The 24054-nt window shown below is 40.1% G+C and overlaps 1 protein-coding gene across 9 annotated transcripts in view; it reads right to left on the bottom strand.

Annotated features, from left to right (window-relative positions):
- BICD1 (BICD cargo adaptor 1) overlaps positions 1–24054 on the bottom strand; it is a 283466-nt gene that overhangs the window by 36739 nt on the left and 222673 nt on the right. For 5 of the 9 annotated variants that reach the window (XM_032159976.2, XM_032159972.2, XM_032159974.2 and 2 more), the window contains exons 5-7: positions 18651–19745; positions 12529–12680; positions 8815–9022 (exon numbers count right to left, since the gene is read on the bottom strand). In XM_032159976.2, coding sequence (XP_032015867.1) covers positions 8815–9022; positions 12529–12680; positions 18651–19745 — 1455 coding nt within the window. Of the gene's footprint in view, positions 1–353; positions 7723–8704; positions 9023–12528; positions 12681–14130; positions 14742–18650; positions 19746–24054 lie in introns of those variants that run through there. The other 4 variants (XM_032159971.2, XM_058442961.1, XM_032159975.2 and 1 more) reach the window with 3 other exon arrangements.

The following is a 24054-nucleotide window of genomic DNA, read 5'->3' on the forward strand; positions in this document are numbered from 1 at the left end:
GAAATGTGGCTAGTTCAAATCAAGATATGCTGTAAGTGCATAATACTGAATTTCAAAGGCTGAATAAGAAAAACAGAATGTGTGTGTGTGTGTGTGTGTGTGTGTGTGTGTGTATTTTTTTTTTGACAGGGTCTCACTCTGTCACCCAGGCTGGAAAGAACTAGCACAATCTTGGCTCACTGCAACCTCTGCTTCCTGGGCTCAAGTGATCCCCACACCTTGGCCTCCTGAGTAGGTGGAACTACAGGTGTGCACCACCATGACTGGCTAATTTTTGTAGTTTTTGTAGAGACAGGGTTTCACCATGATGCCCAGGCTGGTCTCGAACTCTTAGCCTCAAGGGATCCACCCACCTCAGCCTCCCAAAGTGGAATTATAGGTGTCAGTCACCTATGAATTCCATGTTGAAATGATCTCATTATGGATATAGTGTGTCAATTAAAATCTATTACTAAAATTAAGTTCACTTGTTTCTTATTATTTTATTTATTTTTTGAAACAGGGTCTTGCTCTGTCACCCAGCCTGGAGTGCAGTCGCACGATCATGGCTCACTGCAGCCTCAATCTCCTGGGTTCAAGCAATCCTCCCATCTCAGCCTCCTGAGTAGCTGAGACTACAGGCACATGCCACTATGCCTGAATAATCTTTTTATTTTTTGTAGAGACATGGTTTCGCCATGTTGCCCAGGCTGGTCTTGAACTCCTGGGCTCAAGTGATCCTCCATTTTGGCCTCCCAAAGTGCTGGGATTATAGGCATGAGCCATGGTGCCTGACTTCTTTTTACTTTTTCTAACATGACTACTAGACTACTAGAGAATTTAAATTTACATATATGGTTTATATCATATTTCTATTGAATAGTTCTGAACAGAAGCATTCTTGCAGCTGTCATTTTATCATTTGGCAAGAAATATTTCTATTGTACACACAGAAAATTCCAAGCTTTCTTAAAGAGCTCAAGCATGTCTTCCTTCCCCTTCATAACTTCTTCTGACTCAAAAGGAACAAAAAGATGAATGTATAGGAAAGAAGAACCCAGATATATCAAGTGAAAAAAAAACCGGCATGCATAACGTCTGTGGTCGTGCCAATGGTATTAACACATATGTAAAATGCATATGTTTTTATATATGTATATATTTATGTGCGTTTCCTTATATATGTATAGAATGTTTCTGGAAAAATACAAAAGGTTGGGTGGGCGCAGTTGTGGCAGAAATCTACCATCTACTGTATACCCTTTGTACTTTAAAATTTTTGAACCATTACCTATTGAAAAATACACAGCAAGTATAAAAATGTATTTCTCAACATGTGGTTGACAATTTTGTGATAATATATTTTTTATTCTTCTTTTTTTTTTTTTTTTCTGAGACAGGGTCTCACTCTGTCACTAGCTGGAGTGCAGTGGCTCACTGCAGCCTCGACCTCCCAGACTCAAGCAATCCTCCCGCCTTAGCCTCCTGAGCAGCTGGGACTATGAATACATGCCAGCACATCCAGCTAATTTTTAAATTTTAATGTAGAGACGAGGTCTCGCTATGTTACCCAGGCCAGTCTCGGACTCCTGGGCTCAAGCAATCCTCCTGCTTTGGCCTTGCGAAGTGCTGGGGTGGCAGGAATTAACATTTTTGATTTAACTTTTGTTTTGGCAGATTCCAAAGTAAAGACAACATGTTCTGACATCAAGAAGTGCCCAGGCCTTCCCCTGCAGGGAAGAATTCTGTGGAAACTATGTTCAAAGAAAATACAAGCCTAAGAGATTACAGGTTTCAACAGACTACCCTTCACTCCTGCCAGTTCAAGAATTGAATCCTGTGGAAAAAGAGAGTATAGTGATATGGGGAAGTGGAATACACATAAATAGAAAAGCCTCTATAGGAAAAAATGTAATTTATAAAGTACAAAATACTAAGGTCATTAGTTCAAACAAGATTGACTGAGCTCCTTCCACATACAGAACATGGAAAGCGGTAAGAGCATGTCGTGTGTGCACAGGACATGCTGGCTGATGAAATATAGAACTGAATTGTAACTTGGGACATATTTAAACATTCCTATTCCTCACAGTTTTGATTCTGGTCTCCACTACCTCTCATCTGCATATTTTATGAGTCTCTGTACCTGCTTCTTTATGTTAGATGTTACCCTCATCTAATCCATTCTCCACCTTGTCATCAGGGTGATTTTCTCAAATGAAAATCTGATCCTATTCTTAAAACTGCTAGGCTATGCCCGTGGTAAGGTCTGCTCTCACTAACCTGGCCCTCTGTCTTCAGGTCCCTGTCCACCTTTGCAGCCTTGCTTTCTATTACTTCCAAGTCCTGCACCAGGTTGTAGTATTGAGCTCATGGCACTGGGGCAAGTTGACCTACTTTCCTATAAGGTTCTTCTTACGACCCACACCTGCGCTGCCACCTTCTGCCTATTACGATATAGTCACCTTTCATGGCCAGCCTTGCATTTCTTCTGGAAGGATGTTCCTAACCATCCTAATTCCTTTATTTATTTCAAGAATATCTATTAACATCAGTACATATTTGTCTCCTACCTCCCCTACCAGACTATGAGTTTTATTTGAATATCATTGTATATCAAGAGCCAAGAAAAGTGCCTGACACATAGCAGATATTCACTAAATTTTATTACATTCTGGTGAATGAGTAAATGGATTAATGAAATAAATGTGATTTGGGTACATGCTTAAGAACATAGGCTTTGCAATACACGAAACAAACAAATATCTACTTGTTTGAATGCAGTGAAACATAAAGGCAGTTTTTACTATGAACATGTCGGTGTGTATTGTTGACTATATATCTCAAGGGGTGATTATGTATCTAAGGCTAATACACTTCTGTAAGTTGCTTTAAAAATCAGTAAAATGCAAAATATCACAGAAACATTTTCAGACTTCAAAATAATACCATTCTCTTAAACTAGCTGAGTCATTGTGTCAGAGAAAGAGAGGAGGGAGGGATGGAAGGGGGGAGGAACAGAAGGAGGGAGGAGATTGAAATGAGAGGGAGAAGCAAGATATCTAAGAGGAAAAGCGTGACATGGGAAACACAGTGTGAAGAGCAGGCTGCTTAGGCTATTACTTCCAGATTGAGTTCAAACTTGCTTCCCCAGGTTTGCCATTTCCTATTTATTATGTGTAAATGCTGCAGTCAGGTCTTTACTACAGAAATAACAACTCCCGCCTGTGAATTATATGGATTCCTTTTACATATTCTGACAGGCTGATTGCAATTATTGATTAAATGGTAAGATGATGATGAGGAGGAGGAAGAGGGGAAGGAGGAGGAGGAGAAGGATATAGGCCTAGGTAGTTAAGGAGTCAAGATAAAATGCTGGCTAAAAAATAGGCAACAATTTTGTGAAGACATACAATCTGCTGCCTAATTACAAACTCCTTGATGACAACAGGGTCCCTTTTGGGTCAAGGTCATCAAGGCTGATAGGCACTTCTCAGACCAGCTGGTAACTGAAACTGTGAAAACTAAGACGAGCATGTGGAAGGACACTGGAATTTGTGTGCCAGGATGAGGATAAAGTTAAGAACAAGAAAGTTAACAAGCACCATGGCCAGAAGCACTGGAACTGTAAGGGCTGAGACTGCAGAAGCTGAGCCAGCCAGAGGGAAACACCAGAAGTTTCCCTTAAAAGGTTGTACTAATGCAGCAAATCGATCAGTATAATGCATTAATCAATTAGGATAAAATATTCTACTAATGTTGAAAATCAATGCCCCACCCTATAGTTGATTCTCCAGAATGGAGAAATTGTGCATTTAAGGAGATGAGGTTTTCTGTTTACCGTCTCATAGAAATAAAATCTATTTGAAAGTATCTCTTGTACAGAATAAATAACATTTTATGTTCTGTGTTTTAAATTTTTAAACGAGACATACCTCTCTCAATTCTTCAACTGAAGGATTAAAAACAAATTAAACTGATTTCATTTTTAGTTGAGGTAATTGCTTCAACGGTCCTCAATAGAAAAATAAAGCCCATATCTGCTTATTAGAATAATTAAAAATCATCTAAAAAGATGTACTATAAATATATTTTAGGCTGGGCGCTGTGGCTCATGCCTGTAATCTCAGCACTTTGGGAGGCCGAGACGGGCGGATCACGATCAGGAGATTGAGACCATCCTGGCTAATACTGTGAAACTCCATCTCTACTAAAAATACAAAAAATTAGCCGGGCGTGGTGACAGGCGCCTGTAGTCCCAGCTACTTGGGAGGCTGAGGCGGGAGAATGACATGAACCTGGGAGGCAGAGCTTGCAGTGAGCCAAGGTTGCGCCACTGCACTCCAGCCTGGGTGACAGAGGAAGACTCCGTCTCAAAAAAAAAAAAAGAAAAAAAAACAAAAACAAACATATATATATATAAGAAAACAATGCTTATCAAAAACATTCTGATTAATAGAGAATTTTCCTTTTAAAATGATTAATAGATATTGTTACTAGCTAGCAAATTTTATAATGGTTAAACTCATGAATTTAAAAATACTCATAAAATCTACTATTTCCCATGGGCTTATGATATTTCTTATATAGAACATAAGACTGGTATTATATGTCATATTTTCTCTTTCTTGGCTTAATGAAAAGATTTTATACAGTAAAAGCATCATAAAAATGTTTGATATGTCTTACTCTATATAGTTCAGCTGAGGGAAAATAACATATATGGGTAATAATGCAGATATTTGTAGAAGCTACAATTTATTTGGTGTGGATGGTCAGTCACTTTCTATAGTAATTCGTTTAACTAGGATCTTTTAGAAAATGTTGCTAAGATTGATTTGATAGTAATTTATTAAGCGTTAATCTGGCTGATTCCACGATACATAATTAAAAATTCCTAAGGCTATAATAACAGCTTTACTTCCTTTCCTCTTTTATTATTTTAACTTTACATAAATGGTGAGAATTATAAAGGTTATCAATATGTTAAGCTGTCATTAGCATGATTTTCTGGTCTGGTCATTATTCTGAATTCCACATTCCTTATATCTCTAATCTTTTTTTTTTGAGACAGTGTCTCACTGTGTCACCCAGGATGGAGTGTAGTGGTGTGATCTCGGTTCACTGAAACTTCCGCCTCCCTGGCTCAAGGGATCCCACCTTAGCCCCCTGAGTAGCTGGGACTACAGGTGCCCACTACCACACCTGGCTAATTTTTGTAGAGACAGGGTTTCACCATGTTGCCAAGGCTGGTCTAAAACTCCTGAGCCCAAGCGATTCACCTGCCTTGGCCTCCCAAAGTGCTGGGATTACAGGTGTGAACCACTGCACCCGGCCTGGAATCTCATAAATAGTAATCATTTCTAAGGTCAATGGTATTTTCTGGTTATTCAAAACTAAAGAGTTTAAGACAATACATGGTACTCTCATTCATGTATGCTAACTGACTTTAGAGTTGTAAGATGTGTACAGTGTGTATAAAGTAGCAGAAAGATTCCCAATGTGGGAAAAAGGGAAAGTGTTTTATGGGCTTTTAGTACATTGATATACCCTTCTTGATAGCAACATCAGAATGGAGCAAAAAACATAAAGATGTTCAACTTCTAACTGAGCGATCTCACTCCTGAGAAGAATTTAATAGATGAGAAGCTGAATGCATGAGGGTATTCCCAGCAGTGCTCTATAATATAACAAATAATGAAAAACTACCTCAGTGGACAAGAAGAGAAGTAGTGATTAATGTGGTAACAGAACCTGAAACAAAATCTATGATACAATAACTTTAACAAATAAAAACGAGACTAGATAACAACATGGAAAAGCTTGTGATATAATGTTCATGGTTTAAACAATGTAATGATAACAATATAAAATATATATTCATGTAAACAAAAACCAGTCATACAAAAATGAAAACAGTTATTGTTAACATTGATTATTAATTTTTAACCTTATTGAGATGTTATCTTTTTAATTAAACAGCAATAGGAGTTATTTATTAATCATACCAATTTCTTTTCTAAGTTCCAGTAGATAGTGCTACTAAATCCATCTGGAACACTAAAAAGAAGACTTGTGGGTTTTATCCGAGTTAGGTATCCTGATAAATCATTACCACTTTGGTGATTCACAGAATACTTCAAGGTACCTTCCAAGGAGGTCTAAAACAATAGGAAATCAGTTATGAAATTAAAAACACCAAGCAGTTTTTACTGTTTTTCTTCTTAGGTGTGTATTTTGGCTATTACACCATTCCAACTCATTATCACTACCAATTTCCTCAAACACCTTTAGAACATGAAATGCACTATCAGTTTCTACACCACATCTTTTAATCCCAATCAGTAGGCTGATTCCATGAATCAGATAAGGAAAGTGTTAGAGATCCAAAGGCTGAGGTTTGCAAAAAGGAATTAAGGTAAAATGAAAAAATAAATTCTATTTCAATGGTGGCAAACTCAAAGACTACAGGAGGGGCCAGGAGAGAATAGAAATGAGGATAGCAGGCTGGGTATAAGTAATAAGGAGGAGTGGGGACTGTGGCAAAGTGCAAAGCTTGCCCTAACAGCAGCAGCCACTACAGAGCTCCAACAGGTGTTGACAGGCGTGAACACAGACCTAGGGCTGCCAGATATTCAGAATCTTCCAAAAGAGGCCGAAATGCTGATGCTCATATAAAATCTCTTGAATTTTTAACTGTCAATAACTAACTTAAATTAGTTTTAGTTTTTATTTTCTGGCAATAGTCAAATAACAGCTGCCTTTAAGCTTACATTGGTTTATGGGCTCCTTGTTTGCCACTTCTGCCCTATACTCACATGCAGGGATTCCTTAAAAGGATGACTTTTAAGCAAGAATAATTTTCTCTATTTGCCATATGTCACATTTTCAATTTAGGCCTCTTCATAGAACAAGTAAAAAGAATGAAAGGAAGGAAGGAAGAAAGAAAAATGCAAAATAGTGAAGCTAAGTGTGAGCATGTTGGTAAGCATTAACCAATGGGGGCTTGCAATCTACAAGAACCAAGAACATCATGCTAAGACCTAAATATCCCTGAGGAGCAAAATCTTAGAGGGTTTTACTTTCATTCCCAATGTAATGATTGAGGAGACATTCTGAGTCACTACAAAAGGAAATCAGCCCCAAAGCCTTCTTATACATATGGCTCCCTTTATGGAAATTACATTTAAAAATGATGAGAGAACTGGCCAAATCTGACCAAGATGGACCCGCCATGAGCTACCAAACTGCAAATAGGATCCAAGTGTGTGTGCGCTGTGCTTGTTGCTAGTTTCCCTTTACCTATCCCATTCCTTCCAACTCTCATTTGCCATCTTTGGCTGTTAAATGGAAGTCTGTCATTCTAAGGAATATGAGTGAAGGAGGAAATGGGAAGCTAAGTGTAAGGAAGTTTTTACTTGACTTGTAGGAATTTACACACCATCAAAGGTAGACTCTGCAGTTGCGTGGGCCTGAGTGACTGGAAGGAAGGGGAGAGTCTACTCAACTAATCATTTGCATCACATGCACCCAAGGAAAAAATGTTTACCTGGTGGAGCCACGGTTAACCTTTTTTCCTTGCTGAGCCGGTGCCCTTGGATGAGTTCACTCATGGAAGGGGGGCCCTTCAGAAGAAATGATTCTGTGGAGGTGGGATCAGGGGGAACTCTTAATAAATTCTGTAGGTAGGAAGCCCCTGAAGTCCTGGGACGGCTCTGATCACAAAGGGAAGGTGAAAATTGTCTTGCAGGAGATCCAAGAAAAATACATATAGGAAACAAAAAAGTTTTACTTTAATTACCTTTCAACGCCTCACCAGTGACAACATTATTTATATTGGCATTTAATTGTTTAAATATGTAAATCAATATTTTTGCTTTTTTTTTTTTTTTCAGTTTCCACATCAGGATACAACCCTATTTGGAAACTGTTCTGGATACTGGAAAAGAGATTTATTACAGTTAGTCAGCTTGAATCGCAAATAGAAAATATATTATTTGAGTCTTTAATGAAAGCTCCTAAAATAAAAATGTTACCATTAACCGAAAATACAGGGTAAGTAACTCAACAGCCAGGACTCTGGAAAGAGGTCACAATCAAGCCCCTAAAAACCTTACAAGTGGTTTCTCTGAGCAATATTCCCATGCCAAATGAAAAAGCACAAAAACCTGCTTTCAAGAAAAGGACTGTGCGTATTCCATCCCATTTTATCTAGATATCGACATCCCCTTTCAGTCCGTCATCAGCTTTGGTCATATGGACAAAAGTTTGCCTAAGACAACATATTCATACCCTTGCCCCATTAAAGAGAAGCTGATAAACAGCACCATTTCCAAAGGTACAATGACTTTTAAAATTATAACCCAGGTAGAACACAGCTTCATTCTTAATATCCACCTTTTTCTACCGATTCTTAGGTTGGAGGTAAGGGAGAGGCATATTTACACATACAAAGAGTAGCAAAAATATTAACAGACACTTGAAAATTATATTATGATTCATCAAGAGGAGGGATTGGGCAGGGGGTTAGAAAGGACTACATAAACACAATTATCAAAAAGGTTTCGATCTGGAAAGACCCACATTAGCAAGACCATTTCTATGCCAGCTCCCATTTTTTCTTTTCCTTCCCCTCCTCCATCCTCCACAACAAGAGCACATTCATTTTTGCAGTTAACTAAAATCTGGCCACTGCACCGTACTACGAAGATCGCTGCATGCATACCTTTTCCTCTGAGTGCCACTGCTGACCCGAATGTTGGGTGTCTGTGGGCCCTGACTATGCAGGAGGTAAGTGTCTATGGTGGGCACGGTGACTGATGCCTCCCCACTTACTTTAGGGCTGCCGATCTTGCTCTTTCCAAGTTTGCCTTTGCTGCGTCGGGACTGCTCATGGTCAAACTCTAAGTCCTCCAGCCTCTGGGTCAGGGCGAGTTTTTGCTGGATAGCCATTCGTAACAAAGTATTTAGAGTCTTCTTCTCATCCTCTGCGGCTGCTAACTGTCTCTGCATCTCATCCAACTGGGTGACATATTCATCACATCTGGAACCAAAACAGCGAAGCGGTCAGAGGAAAATCTTGGTGAAATTGAATTTGGGACTTAAGTTGAAAAGTAATAAATTTGACTGAAATTTAGAAATTTAGAAGACTGGTTTAAAGGTCTAGCAATAGAATGTAAATAACCTATAATAGCAGAAAATTGGAATGTATATTCATCCATACAATGAGATATATGGGACATTTTTTAAAAATTTATTATTATTTTGTTGTTGTTTTGTTTATTTGTTTTTTGAGACTGAGTCTTGCTGTACCGCCCAGGCTGGAGTGAAGTGGGCGTGATCTTGGCGCACTGCAACCTCTGCCTCCCAGGTTCAAGCAATTCTCATGCCTCAGCCTCCCGAGTAGCTGAAATTACAGGAGTGTGCCCCCATGCCAAGCTAATTTCTGTATTTTTTTTAGTAGAGACGGGGTTTCATCATGTTGGCCAGGCTGGTCTCAAACTCCTGACCTCAAGTGATCCTCCTACCTTGGCCTCCCAAAGTGCTGGGATTACCAGCGTGAGCCACCACGCCCAGTCATTATTTTTTAAAGAGACAGGGTCTCACTATGTTGCCAAGACTGGTCTCGAACTCCTGGCCTCAAGTGATCTTCTTGCCTCAGTCTCCCAAAGTGCTGGGATTACAGGTATCAGCCACTGCACCCAGCCCATATAGAGACAGTCTTAATAGGCAATGTCTTAAACCCCAGGGACAGAGTTATCGTGGGGCTGCTGTGTAACAGCAGAATAACAAACAGTCAAGTCTCACACAATGTCCACTGTACCTGAAGTGTCTTACAGTAGCTCTTTTTACTGTGTAACATTGTATTCTTTGGAGGAATGTAACAAGTTTATCATAGGCTATGCCTATAGTATCCAAAATAATAATGCTTACAAAGAAAACATTTCCTTATCTATATTTATACGTTTTAGTTTAATTTAGTATAGATTGCAGCTGTTGCTCGTCAATTTGACTGATTTGACTAAATTAGAAAACTGAGCATTTTCAATGATTTCTCAACCAGATGACAGAGCAATGAGTTGTCAAAAAACAAAAAACAGAAAACCCTGCAAAAACCAAGATTTGCACAGGGTTTGATATAGATACAGCAGGCTGTCCAAAACATCTTTATTCAGGTGTCATACTTGTGCCGAAGAAGGAAGATAAGCTCGGTGATCTTTTTTCCTTACCAAAGGCAAAACCTGAGCACATATACATTTGGAAGGTAGAGGTGGCATGGGGAAAAAGCTCATTCTGAGTTTGGTTTTTTTTCTGAGTTTATTTACCCACTAAAATATGAATAACAAATATTGTTCACGCCAAAACAAGTCTGTGAAAATGGACAATTTGGGGAGAACAATTCCTTTTTATAAAAAGTTATTATTATTTTTGAGACGGAGTCTCGCTCTATCACCCAGGCTGGAGTGCAGTGGCATGATCTCAGCTCACTGCAACCTCTATCTCCCATGTTCAAGTGATTCTCCTCCCTTAGCCTCCTGAGTAGCTGGGATTACAGGCGAGTACCACCATGCCCGGCTAATTTTTGTATTTTTAGTAGAGACGGGGTTTCACCGCGTTGGCCAGGCTGGTCTCGAACTCCTGACCTCAGGTGATCCACCCACCTCGGCCTCCCAAAGTGCTGGGATTACAGGTGTGAGCCACCGTGCCCGGCCAGGGAATAATAATTCTTATATAAATCAGATTCAGACCTGAAATGTCTTTTGACATTTTTAAAAATTTCCTTCTCAAAGAGGAAATTTATGTTTTCTTGATTCCAAATGTAATCCTGATTCTTTCATCAAAGAGGGGGACATTGTGCCCCATTCCTATTCTTTATCCTGTCCACCATAGCGGCCAGGTAAACACATTCTATTCCCCAAACTGCCATGCCCTGAGACCCAGAAGCTAGTTCCCTCCAGTTCCTCTGCACCCCTGTGGGCTCTCCGGCACTCAGCCTTCTCACCGCCATCTCCAAGAGATTCAATCACAAGGTCTGAGCTTAAGCCTGTACTCTCCTAACATACAAAGAAAGCTGGACAGTTTCTGGGGGACTCCTATAAAGCTCAGGAGATCTTTTTTTGTTTTTAACACTTTTACATGTATCAGCTACATGTAAATTATTTACTAAATCTGCAAGTAAAGCCATAGTAGTTATTTGTGAATTTTGCACCAAGTTTGCATCATACAAGATACATAATTGGTAGGATTTGGTCGGGCATGGTGGCTCATACCCGTATCTCAGGGCTTTCGGAGGCCGAGGTGGGAGGATCTCTTGAGCCCAGGAGTTTGAGACCAGCCTGGGCAACATAGTGAGACCCTGCCTCCACAAAAAACACAAAAATTAGCGGGTGTGGTGGTGCAAGCCTGCAATCCCAGCTACTCGGGAGGCTGAGATGAGGTGGGAGGATTGCTTGAGCCCAGGATGTCCAGGCTGCAGTGAACTGAGAGGGCACCACTGCACTTCAGCCTGGGTGACAGAGTGAGACCCTATCTCAAAAAAAAAAAAAAAAAAAAAAAAAAAGTCTTTTTTGACATTGCATTGTGACAGCAAAAAATCTATTTCAACAGTATATTGAAAATCTCAAGATTCTGAAAACTTCAAATCAAATACATTCTTAACAATCACTTCATGTTTAAACACAAAATATAGCCGGGAGCGGTGGCTCACGCCTGTGATCCCAGCACTTTGAGAGGCCAAGGCGGGCGGATCGCGAGGTCAGGAGATCGAGACCATCCTGGCTAACAGGGTGAAACCCGGTCTCTACTAAAAGTACAAAAAATTAGCCGGGCCTGGTGGCGGGCACCTGTAGTCCCAGCTACTCAGGAGGCTGAGGCAGGAGAACGGCGTGAATCCGGGAGGCGGAGGTTGCAGTGAGCCGAGATCGAGCCACTGCACTCCAGCCTAGGCAACAGCGAGACTCTGTCTCAATAACTGGTTGGTGGTTGGCCCGTGATCCAACACTTGGAGGTGAGGCAGGGGATCAGAGCTGGGGATCGAGACCACTTGGCTACAAAAAAAAATTGTAAGTAGTTAGCTGATATGATGATTATTAACCTTCATTATGACAGTATCTTCTCGCACAGTACTAAAGGTAAGGCACTTTTATATACTTTCACCTACTTCCTTCACAGAACTCTATTTCAGAGGTGATAATATTTAGCTATTCTAGGAAGTGGGGTTTTTTCCTTATTGAAAGCTTTTTATTTGGAGGGAGAGTCTCTTTGGGATGCATAAATTCTAGAAACGATCTATTAATATTAGCTTACTTAAAAAATATTTTTATGTAATAGAATTTCTGGATCCAGAATGTTCAGTAGGGGGCTCTGGAAAACAGCACAGAAGGCTTGCAAAATTTAGATGCGTCAGAGAGGACTTCCACCGATTTTCTTCACACTTAGCCATCCTAGACTACTCACCAAATACACTCAACATGCACAAAGGCAGAGCTGTGACTCTTAAAGCCTTTTCCCCACCTACCACACCCAGTGGTAGGAAGAAAATACTGTTACCTTGTTGCAAACATTGCTCTCAGGGATGAGAAGGTTGCAGCATCTTCTTTCAAAGCCTTCAGTTCATTTCTAAGCTTCGTCATGGTTTCAGTCACCATTGCTTTTTCATTTTCATATTTGTTCTTGAGATTAGCTAGCGCCACCTCAGCTGTCTAAAGCAGAAAATCACACTGCTTACAATTTTCATATCAGGAAAATCCATCACACAGATTGCTTCATGCTGTGCCTATTATGTTCTTTTATAAAAGGAAAGTGAAATTGATTTGGTTACATTTTATATAAACATAGGTATGCACTTTGGACACAGGGAAATTTTTCTTTAATGTCAAAATGTGTTGTGAATTCATAATGTGGTTAAATTGCCCTAGAAGCCCGCTGCGAGCCAGAGTCAGTATCAGGAGCTAAGAGAATGACAGTAGTTTAATAAATATTTAATGCAGATTGCTGAAAGTATGGGATTTTAGGACAAGGAGGGAGCCAAAATGAAACTTTAGACAAAAAAATTTTTTACCAATTATTTAGTAAAGAAGCACAGCTTCAACTGGAATAATCAAATTGGAATACATTAGAATTCAAATTTTGTCACCTGTGCTCTGTGGGCCCAAAACATAGAATAAAAGACATACACCATTGTAATTTATAATATGAGTATATGATAAACTATAAATCCATGTTATCATATGTTTAAGGAAAAGAAGTGATAAAGAACTAATTACTTTCTAATTTGCATACAATTTGTCCAAACAATGAAATATAGTCAAATATAATTCCTTCAAAATCTCCATAAAAGTAGGGGTTATAAAATGCTGAATGAGTTAAAACATTTGTTTGAATCTGGGATTTGGGCATATCTGAAGCTCTTGGAATTAATAGTGTTTCAAATCAAGAGCTACCCTGGAACACACACGAGTAGAAGAACGCACTGACTGAATCAATGCCTAAAATCTGTATAATTAGGGATTGCCTGTTTGATGCATAGCACACAGTTGGCATGTTGAAGCCAAACTGGGAACACATGATTTTTACAAACTGGAAACTATAACTTTTCAAAGTGTATACAGATACCCCATACTAATGAAAAACCCCAATACTAGTAGAGAAATCCATTACTAATGGGGTTTCCCAGGAAGACTACCTTGGTTTTTAACATTTCCTTTTGTGCTTGAAGTGGGCAGCTTCAAATCTTCATATGCAAAGTGCCAAGATCTATAGAAATAAATTATTTCTTAATTAAATCAATGTTGGGATAGGGTACTTTGTTACTGTTTTGATTCCGAAGTAGTTTCTTATGAGTTTTGATTGGATTTAAATTCAGATTAAAATGAGACTTTACTCATAAAATACTTCTGTATGTTCTGTAGTGTTAATACTTGGAGGAATCTTCAGAAATCTTACAGATTCAGAAAATTATCCACAATGCAGAAACTGACCTGGGGAAAAATGGCAGTTGTTTAGTGTTTAAAAAGCTTAGACACGTATTCATTTAAAACAGAAAAGTATGTTTAAGTTGTGAAATGTAGATGTAACAAATTTGTAAGCACATAGAATCCCATGGTCAGTGTCTAAGGGGAATAAAGTGGGGGATAACAGAAGAGCTAGATCTGAAATAGAAATACGAACTCATTTATTGTTTGTGACAAATACCCCAAAGCCTCAGTTTTGTTTGTAGATTTGTTTGTCCATAGACTGTGCAAAGTTTTTCCAGAATTAAGTAATTTTAAGTATCCATAACTCATTGGATTTGCTGTCTGTATTCACCACTTTCTCCACACATTCCAAAGTTGACTTTCTAAATTAAAAAAAAGTCTTATTTTCAGCCACATAGACCTTTGTGAGCATTCCCTGAATATATCATTCTATTTTGTCACTCCTAAGCCTCTCTACCTACTGTTCTGTCCGGAATTACTTCCTCCTCCTCTGGAAAACAACTCCTTATCCTTTAAGAACAAACTAAGGTATAATTGCTTCTGTGCAGTCTTTTCCGCTCTTCTAGGACACCTTAGTTGCTTCCTCTGCATTGTTCTCATAACTTGGATTACAGCATGTGTAACGTTGAACTGTAATTGTGTTTCTATCCTGACATCCCCAGGAGGCTGAGTCTTCTGGAAGGCAGGGACCATATGTTAGTCTTCTTTGAATCTTCAGCATCTAGCACAGTGCTAGATGGACGGTGCTTCATAAGCACTTACTGACTTCATCAGAAGGCACTGTGCCTATGAAAAAATCCTTCGGTAAATGAGAAGATTCATAGAGACTACAGAATGCCTATTTTATTTATTTATGTTTAACTTTTAAGTTCAGGGGTACAGCTGCAGGATGTGCAGGTTTGTTACATAGGTAAATGTGTGTCATGGGGGTTTGCTGTACCAATTATTTCTTCACCCAGGTGTATAAGCCCAGTATCCATTTGTTATTTTTCCTGATCCTCTCCTTCCTCGCATCCTTCGGCCTCCAATAGGAACCAGTGTGTGTTGTTCCCCTCTATGTGTCTATTTGCTCTCATCATTTAGCTCCCACTTATAAGTGAGAACATGCGGTATCTGGTTTTCTGTTCCTGTGTTAGTTTGCTGAGGACAGTGGTCTCCAACTCCAGCCATATCCCTGTAAATGACATGATCTCATTCTTTTCTTTCTTATGGCTGTATAGTAGAATGCCTATTTCAAAACAGGGAGATTTCCTTTTTTCCCCTGTACCCCAGAATTCTCACCTTAACTTTAAAAACAAACATTCCACAATGTCTAAATATAGTGAATGTCATCTGTTAATACTTGAAGCTATTTACGGCACACAAGCATCACAGCAACAGGCCCAACATCATGAACGTGTAGACCAAATGCATCGCTAGAAATGTGTTTTCATTTAATTTACTGAGCCCATATAGACTGTAACTCTAATGTAATGCAAATGGTACAGGTTGAGCATTCTTAATCCAAAATCCAAAATGCTTCAAAATCTGAAACCTTTTGAGTGCTGACATGAGCCACAAAATTCTACACTTGACCTCATGTAATGAGTTAGAGTCAAAACTTTGTTTCAGCCACAGAATCATTAAAAATATTGTATAAAATTACCTTCAGGCTATGTGTATAGGAATACATGAAACCTAAGTAAATTTCATGTTTGGACTTGGATCCCATCCCCAAGATAACTCATTATGTATATATGCAAATGTCCAAAATCCAAAATCTGAAACATTTCTCATCCCAAACGTTTTGGAAAAGGGATACGCAACCTGTACCACAAAGCACTGTGAAAATAAAACTTCAGCTAGGAATGCTTTGTTCTGTTCTGATTTCCTGTGGTACTGTTTACATCACTCTAAAGTGCTTGATAGGTCCTGTCTTGTAAACAGCTGTAGGCAATTGTGGAATTCCTACTAGATTATGTCATTTATTTTTGCATCCCTACTTACTGCCTCCCAGAAAATATGTAGTCAATGAATGCTTGTTCACAAATTAGTCTCTGTTGGTTGGCCAAGTGTCCTCATCTATACCTCTGTTTCAGTTAAGCATCTTGATTTTTTTTTTTTTTTTTTAAGACAGATTTTCGCTCTTGTTGCCCAGGCTGAAGCGCAGTCATGCGATCTCGGCTCACCGCAACCTCCGCCCCCCGGGTTCAAGCGATTCTCCTGCCTCGGCCTCCCAAGTAGCTGGGATTACAGGCACCCGCCACCACGCCTGGCTAATTTTGTATTTTTAGTAGGGACGGTGTTTCTCCATGTTGGTCAGGCTGGTCTCAAACTCCTGACCTCAAGTGATCCACTGGCCTTGGCCTCCCAAAGTGCTGGGATTACAGGCGTGAGCCATTGCACCCAGCCCTAAATTGTTAATATTCAACCTTTAGGAAGAAGTCAGAGAAGTTATCTAGATGGCTTGACCAAGAATGCCCCAGGATAGCATGTCCTTGTGTAAGCCTTATCTAATATGGTATTGGTTATTTATGACCACTCTGAATCATTGGGTCTTTAAATTATAGCAGAGTTATAATAATAAATTCCTTTATTCTGACCTAAAATTGGAGTCAGATCTCTCACAAATTCTTCATTCACCCTAATCTTGTCTCTTTTTATTTATTTTATATATATATATATATTTTATTATACTTTAAGTTCTAGGGTACATGTGCACAACGTACAGGTTTGTTACATATGTATACATGTGCCATGTTGGTGTGCCGTACCCATTAACTCGTCATTTACATTAGGTATATCTCCTAATGCTATCCCTCTCCCCTCCCCTCACCCGACAACAGGCCCCGGTGTGTGATGTTCCCCTTCCTGTGTCCAAGTGTTCTCATTGTTCAATTCCCACCTATGAGTGAGAACATGCGGTGTTTGGTTTTTTGTCCTTGCAATAGTTTGCTGAGAACGATGGTTTCATTCACTCTAATCTTTTCTATTTCTCTAAAGTGACAATACAAAATAAAGTCATATTTTGCCCTTAGGTTTATATAAAACATGTTAATAGTGCAAACAATATTATAGCTTATGGTATAGATGTCAATTATATAAGTAGATTTATGGGAACTAGAGGTGAGGACTTGAAAGCTGCACTGTAGATGATATAATAAGGGCGTGGTTTTCCCCAGATGATGGCAAATGGAGAAGACACTCTGAATCTGAAATTAACCCTCATTCTCCAAAGACCAAGAGCTCCCTTGACCTACTATTCACCGGCACTGCTTGCGTTTGCAAGAGGGCATTTGGTGCTTTGTTGCTTCTCTTTATCAACACCAACATTTATTCAGCACCTTTCTCAAATATGTGTCTTTCGAGAATATCTTTTCAGATAAACTAAATAAAGGTGAAAATAATTTTCCTGCCTATATTTCGCAGCACTCCCACCCAGGTAAAACTCAGGGTGCAAACAATTTCAGTCATTAAGGAGGTCTGGGAATTAGACAGGTTCATGTTGTAACATTACTACTTGTCCAGAAGGACAAGATCAATAGCTAGGCAAAGCTCCCTATTACTTAAGCTCTGACCCAGGTGAGTTAACATCCCAGATGAACCTAAATTTCAGATACGCGGTCACTAGCACAGGTAGAGCTCATTCTCATACTCTCTCACACTCTCTCTCTATTATTTGCTTGCTAAAGTGGCCCCAAACTATTTAATTCGTTGGTAACGATCTGTCTGGCTTTGTTTCTGTTACTCAGTTCCTCACAGTTGCCTTGCCTTTCATCCCTGACTTGTTCATTTATTTAGCGCTCTTGTTTCTCTAAGTTTGGGATGAAGGACAAAACACTCCTTTTCATGTTGCTATACTTGGCTGGGTGCGGTGGCTCATGCCTGTAATCCCAGCACTTTGGGAGGCCGAGGTGGGCGGATCACTTGAGGTCAGGAGTTCGAGACCAGCCTAGACAATATGGCGAAATTCTGTCTCCACTGAAAATACAAAAAGTTAGCCGGGCATGGTGGCACCTGCCTGTAATCCCAGCTGCTTCGGAGGCTGAGGCATGAGAATTGCCTGAACCCAGGAGGCGGAGGTTGCAGTGCGCAGAGATGGCGCCACTGCACTCCAGCCTGAGCAACAGAGGGAGACTCTGTCTCAAAACAAAAATAATAAAATAATTAAAAAATAATAATTTTGCTATACCCCTAGAAATTGAGTCTTGAATCTGAACCTCCAGCTCCAAAGCTGGGGTCTAGTTATTGGCCATCAGACCTTCTTCACCATATGCACCCAGATTTCCCTCTGTTTGCCCCAGCTGCCTGCTGGGTGTTTGTCTTTCTTGCTGTATCTCCCTGGTTGGTGTAACCTGCCTTGCCAGCCTATTCTGCCACCCTCCATCTCCTGTTTCCACAGCCACTCACTGCCAGGCTTCAGCCCAGCACCACCTGAGCTGCCTTTCTATATCTGCAGAAAGGCATCTGGATCTTCTCCTGTGTTCCTGCTTTAACTTCCTCACCTCTGCCTCCACCTAGCTGGGCACAGATATTTCATCATTTACACATAATAATTATTATGACATTCGGATCTGGCACTGGGACAGTTTTATTTATCCACTGACCAAGCATCTGAACTCTCATCTTGACGATACTCGATACTCAATAAAATTAGGGAATACATTAGTTAAGAAAGCTTTGACTGGCATGCTTTCACCAGGAGAATGAGATTACCTGCTTGTTGGCTTTCAACACCGCCCTCAGTGTGGCGATCTGCTCCCGTTTGGTGCTCAGCAGGGACTTCAGCTTGAGGATCTCCTCCATTAAGGCTTCCTTGTCTTTATCAATCATCGGGGCTAGCTCCCGAGCCGCTGCTCTTTGACGAGACAGTTGTAAGGACCGGTCCACAGCTTTCTGCAGATGCTTGATTTGGTCCCGGATTATGGCATTAAGGTTGTAGATATTCATTGGCTCTTTGCGGATGTCACTTGTATCCAATACTGGAGATGACGGTGGGGCAGTAATAACAGGAGAGACTGTGGGGGTCTTAGTGGGACTTGGTTCTTTGCTGGCCTCTGTGCTTTCTTTTGCAACTGGTTCAGATGAGGTCCTTGTTTCTACCGGGGATGACACACCCCGCCTGGCTAATCGTGGGGATAAAAGTCCTCTGGGATCATCAGGCCCTTTCAGGCTGCCACTGCGGGTGACTCTGCTCTGCCTATAGTAATCCAGCATGACCCTGTTGGGAGTTTCATTATTACACAGACACACATGGTGGTAAAGCTGAGCTAGCTCCTCACTGAATGTCACTAACTCGTCCTGGGCCGTATTAAGGGTGTTGTGATTTTCGTTGGCTATGCTGGTCATCTTTTGCAGCTCCTTCTCCATGTGGGCCATCTTCTCACCACTCTCCTTCGTGATCTTCTCAAGGCCTGTCACCTGCTCATCATACATCTGGATCTTACTCTCATACTTGGCCTTCTCATCAGTGTAGTTTTCTACAGATTTATTATATTTCTCCTTTAAGGCCTTAATTTCAGCTTTCAGATCAATCACCTCAGTTACTGCCACCCTGTATTTGCATTCCAGGATCTCTAAACCATTGATGTCCACCTCGTAGTCATGGGCCTCCTCCCCTGAGTCCCGGCCCTTTTCCCCGTCCAGCTCAGCCTTGAGCTCCTTGCTGCTTTGCAGGCCCCTCATGGCATTGACGTGCTCTGTGAGCCGGTGCACCCGCTCATGCTGCTCCGTCAGTGCCCCCTTGGTGTGTTCCAGCTGTGTCTGTGACTCCTGTAGGTTGGCCAAAAGAATGGCCTTTTCCCGCTCTACCTGCAATGGCAAAAGAAAGTCTCTGAATGACCTCAATGCAGCACCAATGATGAACTTAGTCCATTCACAGTCGGGCATGTATACACTAAAATCACTGCAGCAGAACCAATGTTCCCACTATTTCAAATTAAATTGGAGTGTTTTTTATTTCAGCAGTTCTGGTAAGTCAATCTAAAAGTACATAATTCTAAAAGAATTATGCTGCAAGTAGTTACCCATCAATTTTGCTTGTATCATACACATATACTCATGAAACTTCAATGTTATTAGAACAATCTTATTTTCATTTTTAACACCTTGAAGAAAACAACATGACTGTAAGAATACGCATAGGACTGGTGTTATTTTCCTTTGAGTGCCTTAGAGTACATCTGCTTTTCAGATCATAAGTGACTGTATCAGGGTGCCTATGAATCAATCATATTTTCCTTCCCAGAGTTCAACCCCAAATCAGGTTTAAAACCTAAGGCTTTAACTCCCTAAATAATGCTGAGTACTTTAACCATCCTCTTAAAAATAAGCATTTAGTTCCCAAAATAAACATGCACTACATTTGATAGTTTTTATCTTTTTTTAAAGACAGGGTCTCGCTCTGTCACTCACACTGGAGTGCAGTGGCACAATCATGGCTTACTGAAGCCTCTGCCTCTCAGGCTCAAGTGATCCTTCCACCTCAGTGTCCTGAGTAGCTGGGACTACAGGTATGCACCACCACACCTGGCTAATTTTGTGTGCGTGCAGAGACAGAGTCTTGCTATGTCGTCCAGGCTGGTGTTGAATACCTAGGCGCGTGCCAGCCCCCTGCGTCTGCCTCCCAAAGTACTAGGATTATAGGCGGGAGCCACCATGCCCAGCTTTGATGGTTTCTAATATAAAAGTCAAAGATACATACAGAATTTTAGGGCTAAAAGAAGAACTTATAAGTCAATTCAATTCCTTCGGTCCAAAACAGGAATTTTAAATATTAGTAATTAATTTGAATAATGTGACATGTAAGTATTACCGTGTGATGAAAAACACTCAGGTGTCCATATAAAATACTGTCTCATTAAACATAGGTATATAAGAAATTGCAATGTGAAAAAATTTTAAAGCATTTTCTCTCCTTCCATATGGGTAAATATTATGAATTATGAGTTTTTACATTCATAATGTAAATGTTTCTCAATAACCAAATAATATTGTTTACATTATTGTTCTATAAGAAGTATCATGGTGTTCATATCCTTCTGCACTTGTGTTTTCTTTTCTTTCTTCTTCTTTTTAAAAAATAAATCATCATGACATCTGCTTTAAGAGCAATGAATTGATGCTGAATGTCTTTATATCTAAGGGAAGGTATCTATTCAAACTTTCTTTTTTTTTTTTTTTTTTTGAGATGGAGTTTCACTCTGTCTCCCAGGCTGGAGTGCAGTGGTGGGATCTCGGCTCACTGCAAGCTCTGCCTCCCAGGTTCATGCCATTTTCCCGCCTCGGCCTCCCCAGTAGCTGGGACTACAGGCGTCCGCGACCACGCCCGGCTAATTTTTTTGTATTTTTAGTAGAGATGGGGTTTCACCGTGTTAGCCAGGATAGTCTCGATCTCCTGACCTCGTGATCCGCCCACCTCAGCCTCCCAGAGATTACACTCCCAAAGATTACAGGCGTGAGCCACCGCACCTGGCCCAATTCAAACTTTCAAACTTCCTGGATCATACATTAAATCCCTCCGAACTCTTCTAAATCCCTAGATGGCAAGTAAAATTATTATAATTAGATATAATAAATATTAATCATTAAGTATGGTTAATATTTTAAAACTAGCTTATTACTTTAGGATACACATGTGTATATGTAAATGTATAATGCAGTAGAGTAGTATTTTTATGATCCTTTGTGGAACCTGATGCCCCTCATTTAACTTTCATGGTAGTCCTCTCTTGGTAAGGTTCTAATATGCATAAGTTTCAGTTACTATGCTTTAGTTAAAACACCAGCTACTCCCCAAACCATGGTTCAAATTTCAATGACCAAATAATTGATTGTGAGCAATGCATAACGCACAATCTTTGATGCCAGCACTTCAGTCTATAAAATCACTACATAACATCATGACCAATGGCCAATGACACCACTTCATTCAAAGTCGGCCAGTGATTGGTTACTATGTATCTGTTATTCAGTTCACTCACAGACAGCTAAGGATGTAGTTGCCTTGTCTTGTCTCCTAGTGATAAATCCATGTGATGTTTTACAAAAATGGATTACAACAAGAAAGAAAGGACAGCAACAAAGAGTGACAATGTTGGAAATGAAATCTGAAAAAAAAAAAACAAAACAAAACATAAATGGAGCCAGATGAAGTGGGGTGTGCCTGTAGTCCTAGCTATTCCAGGGGCTGAGGCAGAAGTATTGCTTGGGCCCAGGAGCTGAGGCAACATAGTGAAACCCTGCCTCTAAAAAAATCCCCAAAACTACCTAAATGGAGTTATAGAAGAAATAACTGAATATGGAAATGTTGACACTAATGCTGTTTGAGGGACTTTAGATGTGCACCCAAAGAAATTTACTGGAGGCAAAATTTTCAATTTATTAAATGAAAAAATACAGTATGGCCAGGTGCGGTGGCTCACACCTGTAATCCCAGCACTTTGGGAGGCTGAGGTGGGTGGATCATGAGGTCAGTAGTTCAAGACCAGCTTGGCCAACATGGTGAAACCCCGTCTCTACTAAAAATATAAAAAAAATTAGCCAGGCATGGTGGCACGCACCTGTAATCCCAGCTACTGGGGAGGCTGAGGCAGGAGAATTGCCTGAACCCAGGTGGCAGAGGTTGCAATGAGCCGAGATTGTGCCACTGCACTCCAGCCTGGGCGACAGAGTGAGACTCCGTCTCAAAAAAAAAAAAAAAAAGAAAAAGAAAAGTACAGTAGTTGCAAAAAGGATGAAAATGTCAAAGAGGAAGTGATTCCAGCACATTAAAGGTACTCGCAAAGATATTTCCAGATGTTTAAAGCGCAGAGGATAAAATGTTGGAAGATGGTCCAAACTTACAAATGAGGATGACAATTTGCCAAAGCATAGAAAAGATTCTTGCTCAGTGTCCTAAGTTTTTTTTTTTTTTTTTTTGAGACAGAGTCTAGCTCTGTCACCAGGCTGAAGTGCAGTGGTGTGATCTACGCTCACTGCAACCTCCGTCTGCCGGGTTCAGGTGATTCTCCTGCCTCAGCCTCCCAAGCAGCTGGGACTACAGGCACGCGCCATCATGCCCGGCTAATTTTTGTATTTTTAGTAGAAACGGGGTTTCACCATGTTGGCCAGGCTGGTCTGGAACTCCTGACCTTGTGATCCGCCCACCTCAGCCTCCCAAAGTGCTGGGATTACAGGCGTGAGACACTGCACCCGGCCCTAAGCTTTATAGAAGAAAGCAAGACCAAAATACTCTTGATAAGCTGTTTACAAAGAAATAAAAGTTTAACTCTTAATGTTCCTAATGTTTTAAATTATGAAGTACTAAGTAGTTTTACTATATTTTCATTTCTATATATATTTATAACCAACAGTAAGAGACTTTTTAATGTTTCACAAAAATATTTAAAACTCACAAAACAACTGTAAATTTCCCCATTAACAATTGTTTGTTTTGCATGGTTTCAGTTTGCATAACCATTTTTTACTGTCCCAGACTACTATGCAAACCAAGGACTGCCTGTATAGTATGATCACATATATTAGAACTTAAGATACAGTTTTGTTATCTCAAGTCGTTACTTAGAGGCTTTTAAGTTGTAGCTCTGATTTTATGACATAGCGTTTGTCCATACCTATGAAAGGAAAGCAACCCACAAATTACATATTATGGCTGCAGAAACCAAATTATTCTCAAATGATAGTACTGCAGGTAAAGAACTAGGCCTGTGGCATCAGAGAACACTGGAGTCAAATCTCGGGACCAACATTTACTTAGCTATGTGACTCTGAGAAAGCTTCAGTTTGGTAACCTATGCAAGGAGCACAGTAACGCCTCATAGGGAATTTTGATGATGAAGTGAGTTAGTGAATTTAACACTGAAGGTTCTACAATGTCGGCTATTGTGAACAATTGGTTAGCTGTGGTCCACCTCCCACAACCGAAATGTTTTTACATGGCAAACCCATCTGTTCTCACAATTTTGAAAATCTTATAAAAGCAAGTCTTTCATTTTAGAGTCAGGAAATATTTGAATACAAATCTTAGCTGGATTTCATTAGTTAGACTGTATCTCCAGAGGTGATGATGACTTTGCTCACCCAGACTATCTGGGCAATAGTTTTCAGTGAAAAACCTGGT

The sequence above is a fragment of the Hylobates moloch genome, unplaced genomic scaffold (genome assembly GCF_009828535.3).
Source record: "Hylobates moloch isolate HMO894 unplaced genomic scaffold, HMol_V3 SCAFFOLD_8, whole genome shotgun sequence".
NCBI lineage: Eukaryota > Metazoa > Chordata > Mammalia > Primates > Hylobatidae > Hylobates > Hylobates moloch.